This window comes from Alosa alosa, chromosome 19 (genome assembly GCF_017589495.1).
Source record: "Alosa alosa isolate M-15738 ecotype Scorff River chromosome 19, AALO_Geno_1.1, whole genome shotgun sequence".
NCBI lineage: Eukaryota > Metazoa > Chordata > Actinopteri > Clupeiformes > Clupeidae > Alosa > Alosa alosa.
This window is the reverse complement of record NC_063207.1, coordinates 7,172,286-7,179,785: the sequence shown is the minus strand read 5'-3', so window position 1 is coordinate 7,179,785 and position 7,500 is coordinate 7,172,286. Positions and strand designations below refer to the sequence as shown.

Genomic DNA, 7,500 nt, shown 5'->3' with positions numbered 1-7,500 from the left:
CTCCTCTGCTCAGCTGCGTTGTTGTTGGAGTGGCCGTGGAGGCGCTCGCCGGTGCATTATGAAAATTGCGCCTTGGCAGTAAAACTAATTTCTGCCACTGACGTGAGTGATGGGCCTGACCCCCAGTGTGTCTGCGCCCCCCCACCAGCCACCCCCCCCAACACACACACACACACACACACACACACACACACACACCCTCTTTCATCTCCTCATCTCCTTTCTCCTCTCTCTCCTCTAGGCCAGTTTGGGGGTGGGGGTGGGGTGGGTAGGATTGGTGGGGCGTTGGGAGTGGGTTAAGTCATCTGCATTTTTTGTTGAGGGGTGCGCACACACACACACACACACACACACACACACACACACACTCACACTATGGGGAATGATCTGGCGACTGTGTGTGTGTGTGTGTGTTCTCCCTCTCTGTCTCTCTGTCTCTGTCTTTCTCTGTCTGTCACCCTTAAATGAAGGATAGATGCAGAAACCTTTTGAGAGTCTCTCAATAAAGCAAGCCTCTTATTGACGTTATTGACAAGCTGGGCGCCCATCAGTCAGGCCCCTCTCACGCCTGCACGCCTCATTGTCATTAGGAAATTAGGTTATGGACACATAATTAAATAGAACCTCTGCTTTTTGTCACAAGGCAGACACTCACTCATTCACTCAGTGCGCTTTGTCTTGGACATTTGGTTTGTAATGGTGTGTGTGTGTTTTTTTGTGTTTGTGAGTCCTTGTGTATATATATACACAAGGACCCACAAACACAAAATTATAATATAATAATATAAATATAATAAATATAATAATATATAATATAATATAAACAAAAATATAATTATAATATATATATATATATATATATATATATATATATATATACATATATATACAAGGATACAGTTTATTGTCACATGCATATAGTTACTGGAAGTAAGAAATGCAGTGAAATTATGTCTGGTGTCAGCCTATTTGTGCATTTATAGGGGGGGGGCACCAACAAGGAGCACCCAAGAGCAACAGGGGCAAGGAAAAACTCCTCTACCAAGGAAGAAACCTTGGGCAGATCCACAGCTCAAGGGGCTAACCCAACTGCCAGGGGTCTTGGTGTGTGTGTTGGGGGGATGACAGGGGAGATGGGATAGTGTGCTGTGTATGTGGGGAGAGGGCAGTGTGCAATATGTGTGTTGGAGAAGCTTCCTCATGAGACAATGTGTATATATATAGTAGATGTAGATATACTTCTACAATACTTCTATTTATGACGGTGTGTGTGTGTGTGTGTGTGTGTGTGCTTGTGTGCATGCAGCCATTATAACCAAACAGTGAACTCTTGAGAGAGGTCTTTAGATTAATGACTGTTATTCAGTCATCTTATGGTCTGATTAGAGAAGCGCTGATTGAGAAAGAAGAGAAGGGCCTGTATTTCTGTGTGTGTGTGTGTGTGTGTGTGTTTTTGTGTGTGTGTGTGTGTGTGTGTGTGTGTGTGTGTGTGTGTGTGTGTGTGTGTGTGTGTTTTTTGTGTGTGTGTGTGTGTGTGTGTGTGTGTGTGTGTGAGAGAGAGTGTGTGTGTGTGTGTGTGTGTGTGTGTGTGTGTGTGTGTGTGTGTGTGTGTGTGTGTGTGTGTGTGTGTGTGTGTGTGTGTGTGTGTGTGTGTGCGCGAGCGCTCCGGTGATGTTAAGGAGTAATAGGGTCTTATTTGTCCACGCTGTAGATTGCCCCTCCACGCACACGATTTGGCCTCGAGCCTCCTCCAGGCACCCCACTCTCTCTACGCACACGGGGGCAGATTGGAGCTCGTCACACGGGTTGGAGCTTCCCCCCAAGATTGCACAAATGTAGTGATTCTCATGATCGAATCATCACGTCTCATGAGAGGAATGCACTTCAACAGCCGCTTAGAGTGGGGAGGTTTTGCTGTGTCTCACAAACGAAGACACACAAAAACATAATGTAATATGTTAATATTTCTTTATATACCCTCTATATAAGTTGGTATACAGTAGCAACATTTTAGTAGGCTAGTCACAAACATATTCCTTCATCAGTTGGAAGGCGTACAAAAGACAGTACATCAGGTATATTATCTGAAGCTTAATTAAAGTAAAACGAAATGTGAGCAGACAGATGGTCCCATAAATGCACAGTGGCTGGTGTGTTATGTCTTTGTGTGTTTTTTGTTTTGTTTGTTTGTTTGTGTATGTGTTTACCTGTTGCATACGTGGTTTGTATATAAACACGCATCTGTCTATGTCTCTTCTGAGACAGGAGGTTAGAAAAGGGGAGACTCATTATAACCATTCTGAAACATGAAAAAATATAACCATTTTTTCAACATGAAAAAAAAATCCCCCAAACATGCATAAGTATAGTTTCTCACACACACGCATACACACACACACACGTGTGCGCGCACACAGACACACACACAAAGGCCCCTGATGGCCTTGTGTCACCTGTCGTAAATAAGAGCGGTGTGTTTAACGTGTGTAAGGAGCGGATTTGCATGGACCGGTGCTGTGGACTGACATAAAGTAATGACCGGGTTCATCACCCGTTCACTTGAGCGGAAATATCTAATGGCGTAAGTAACGCGCGAGCTCCGTGCACATCTGTGGGTTAACCCTTAAAGGTGTAGGTTTTTGAACGTTCTAAATTCCGCAACAATTGAAGGTTCTAAAATGCTATGTTGAATTCAATGAACCCAGATATTCTTTAGAACGTTCATTTCCCAACATTCCCGTCACACCGGTGAGACGGTACTCCTTTAATGCCATGACAGCAGAGCAGGAGACATGTTTTACTTCTATAACTACTGCCAGTCCAAATGAGGGATTTATTCTCCAACCTAAAGCAGTGCGTTGATAATAAAATCACTTTTCTACATGCCCTGAGTGCTCCATCACTGTAATTTGTGTTTTGGATGAGAATTGTTTTTAATAATTATAAGAATGTGCTTGTGTACAGTAGGACCTTTTGAATGCAAGGATGCATCTGAAACAACTGGAACCAACACACAGTGACAGAAATAAAAAAGTTAAACATGCAAGAATACAAACTGTAGGTCAGGGAATAAAGGGAGTGGAAGATTAAAGGATAATTGTAGCTGGGCTGGGTGACGGCACACATTCAAGCAGGAAAAACTCTCACAAACAAGATTCAAATACTGAAATTAAAATACTAAAATAGGTGTTTTTTTGTAGACTGCTATAAAAAAATATTAAAAAAAATGAACAATTAGAAATCTGAATTGAAACCTTTTTTTTTGTTTTGTTATTTGTTTTAAATCTGTTCAATGAAGCCAACAGTTCCCTATGCATAGTGCATGTGGTGTTGTGTGTGGTGTGTGTGTTATTGTGAGTGTGTGTGGGGTGAGTGTGCTGGCTCCGCTGAGCACAGGGGTGTAGTGGTAAAATAAGAGATGGGTAAACTATGAATTCTATGATCACGGTAAGGTTGACTGATACCATGCGGTATCATATTTTTAAAACGACATTCAGAACATGTTTGATGATGGTGGAGGTTATTGTCCAATGTTTATAACAATACCAGTGGTTTTAAATGGTTCCTAGAGTTTTTATGAGTGTTCATATTATGAATGTGCATAAAACAGTGTGATTTTTGAATGTTAAAAGTTCCAATTGGTGAATAAACTCTAATATGAGGTGGATGAACTCGAATAAGAGGAGGATAAACTCTATTTCTGAAATTTCAGAGATAGATAAACTGTGTTTACTTGCGTTTAGCCTCCACTACATCCCTGGCTGCCCTTACAGCCCAGCAGCAGCAGCAGTGGTGAGGTTTCTGGAGCCAGTGGAACTCCTGTACTCCCGCCCATGATGGGAAAAGATATGCTTTCCTTTGCTCCAATTCACTCTCTCTCTCTCTCTCTCTCTCTCCCTCTCTCATTTCCCCTCTCTTGCCCTGTTCTCTCTCTCTATCCCACCTGTCTCACTCTTGTCATTTCCTCTGCTTCTCTTCTCTCTCACCTTCTCACTCCCTCTCTCCTACTCCCACTTTCTCTCTCTTTCTCTCACCATCTCCTCTCTCTCTTTCCCTCCCTCTCTTTTCCACTCTCTCTTTTCACATTCTTTCTCTATCCCTCCCTCCGTCTCTCCTCCCCCATTCCTTCTTTCTCCCTCTCTCTCCCTCCCTCTCTCTTTCTCCCTCCATCTCCTCTCCTCTCCTCCCCCCTTCCCTGTACCCAGCTCCAGATGGCCTGGTGGCCCCCAGGCTGGCAGCTGCCACCTCCAGCTCTCTGCAGGTCTCCTGGTCAGCACCAGAGCGCTCCAACGCCCCCGGACCCCTCCGCTACCGGCTACAGATGAGGACCGCAGACCGCCCGGACGTACAAGAGTAAGAGTGCGCACACACACACATTCAGACACACGCACACATACACACTCTCATACACACACACACACACACACACACAAACATACATACTGGATCCGCAGCACTGACCACCAGGATATCTGAAACAGTCATCCACCAGGAACTGTGATACATACAGACACACACAGACACACACACACACACACACACACACACACACACACACACACACACACACACACACACACACACTGGTTCAGCTTCATAAGCTACTCATTCATCCATTAATAAGAACTTTTCCCAGAGACCTCAACTTAACACTGCATATTGCCAGGCCGTTGTCAGGGCCCTTGGCTGCTATGGAAAACTGATGCTAGAGTGGACCACTCACATAGAGGTTCTGTGTGAACGCGCAGTCATGCACATAGACATACACATGCACATAGGCATTATAAAATATGCTAGTGACATAGTCAAAACACACACACACACACACACACACACACACACACACACACACACACACACACACACACACACTGTTTTTAGACATATACAGCAGCTCCCATTCATCAGGCTTTTCCTTGTCAGAGCTTTCAGGTACCACAAACACACACACACACACACACACACACACACACACACACACACACACACACACAGTTTTTAATATACAGTATGCAAACAAAGTAGGTTGCAAACACACTCAGAGCCCTGTTCAGTGAGCCGTGCCTTTAAATTAGCTGTGATGAGTCTCCTTATAGAAATGAATGAGACGCATGCACATCTCTGGTGCGACTTTGAGACTCACACACACACACACACTCACACACTCACATGTATGATCTCAGCACTGTCTCAGCGTCTTTGAGGTCAGACGGAGGTGCGCTTGGTACAGATTAGATTCCATTCCCCTCATCACACTCAACACCAAAGCATTGCGTCTCATCTAGCCGCCTGTCCTGTTAAGTGCACAGGTAATGTATGCAAATAGCTTCCGCCACCCCCCCACCCCCCACCCCCACACACACACACCAACCTAAAAAAAAATCAAATAAAATAATAAAATAGTAAAATAATAAAAGCGGGCTCTTCATCTGATATGTATGCATTACATGCTTCCTGACAACAAATTGCAATTTAATCAGAAACAGGGAAATTCTCATTCTGTTGTAATAAATAAATGACTAGGCCGCATGTATTATATATGGCGCTCATTTCAGGGATTCTTTTGAAATGTATTTCATTGTTTCACCTGATTTATTTATTATGTCCTATGGTAAATTTCAGAGCTGGCACTGGTGAAAATTGGCGGCCCTCTAGGGGGAAAAAATTGATATCGCTTATTCATGGCAATTACTAAGAGCCAATTACAAGGCCTGTTTACTTTTATATGTTTTCATCAAAGCCAAGTATTCTGTATTTTGTCTGCCTTGTGTGGGCTTTCTTGGAAGAGAAATGTGGCCCGCGTCACCTAAGATTGATTAGGAGAGTCATTTTCCATAAATACTCAAGAACCTCGCCTCGGTCGGTTGAGGCCTCACATTGTAAGAGTTAAACATCTCTTTCTGTTAAAACTCTTTGCATCCCCACTCTCCCTGCTGTTGCCCAAACTAGTTTAGAGTCTAAGCTTTGATTGATTGATTGATTGAATGATTGAAATTCTTTATCAATAATGAACAAAATTCGATATTTTAATCAAAACTATTATTGAAAATAAATAAGTGTACTGTTGTACACTATTGTCAAAAGGATAGAACACAATAATGCCCTAAGGGTTATTGATTTCCATTGTGGTGCAATTAAAGATGTAAGATTTGGTATGTGTAGGCCAATCAAAACAAAGATAGTTTTGATGGTGTGATGGTTGTATATGTATAAGTTATAAGTATATATACTTTTTTGATCCCGTGAGGCAAATTTGGTATTAAATTAGGTTGTAAAGGCTACAAGAGGGACTAGTGGCTAAAATATGGTGATAACAGGTACAGTACCTTTATTACCACTCACTCTAACATATCTAGACTGTTTTAGGGATGGATCAGCTATCTGTGTGACGCAAATAAATACTCAATGTTACTGCTTGTCTGTGCTAAAGTTGTGTTGACTTACTAAGAGTGTGTGTGTGTGTGTGTCTGTGTGTGTGTGTGTGTGTGTGTCTGTGTGTGTGTGTGTGTGTGTGTGTGTGTGTGTGTGTGTTCTCCTCAGACTGGTAGACAGTGTGTCCACCTCCTTCAGTTACACGGTGGAGGATCTCCAGCCATACACAGAATATCAGTTCAGACTGCTGGTTTCACACGGTCACGGGGAGACAGCCACGCCATGGGTGCCACTGATCACTGCACAGGACCGTAAGTAAACTGTGTGTGTGTGTGTGTGTTGTGACATAATAAATCCATTCCGATCTCTTCTTCTCCAACAGTGGCTTCATGTCTTGCCAGTTCTCTAATGAGTCTGCTTATTTCATTGTGTCTGCAGCAACATATACACAATACAGACATTGCTTTTTTTACGGGGGAAATGCAACATGGAATTCTTATTCTTTGGAGGGGTTTAGGGCTATTCAAATATAAAAAACTTACAAAAATATATTGTCATTAAATCATTTGGGAAATGGACATTTCCAAAGAAGTTACATTTTACTTATATTTAAATGTAAAGGCATATAAATTGAAATATTGAAAAATATTTATATGTATATATAAAATTAAAACTTAATTGTATGTTTTGTCTAAACAAAAGTAGTCTTAACAGCAAAATACAAACGAACCCTACAAGACTTTTAAGTCTGCTCAATTGCAAATGTCCATTCCAACCACTAATTCTGACCATTGGTGATGACGCTCTTTTGATGAGATTTTATCTTAAAAGCCTCCTGTGCCTCAGAGTGGTTAGCAGCTAGCCAACGAGAGCCATCCGGACTCATGGTGTTTTGCAGGGACAGCAGACAGGACATTTGTCACTCATGAAGGACACACACACACACACACACACACACACACACACACACACACACACACACACACACACACACTTAAATAGAAATATTTAGGGACCCAGAGAGACGTGTGTCCTCGCTCTCCCTTGTTCACTTTTGCTTCCCGCTCTGCCCGTCTCTCTCTTGTCTGGCTGTTCTCCTTTCCTTCACATCCTCTTCCCCCTCCCCCT

General features: G+C 42.7%; 1 protein-coding gene across 1 annotated transcript in view; it reads left to right on the top strand.

Moving 5' to 3' along the window:
• ush2a (Usher syndrome 2A (autosomal recessive, mild)) overlaps positions 1-7,500 on the top strand; it is a 303,512-nt gene that overhangs the window by 141,491 nt on the left and 154,521 nt on the right. The window contains 2 exon segments of the mRNA XM_048228289.1: positions 4,206-4,353; positions 6,541-6,683. Coding sequence (XP_048084246.1) covers positions 4,206-4,353; positions 6,541-6,683 — 291 coding nt within the window.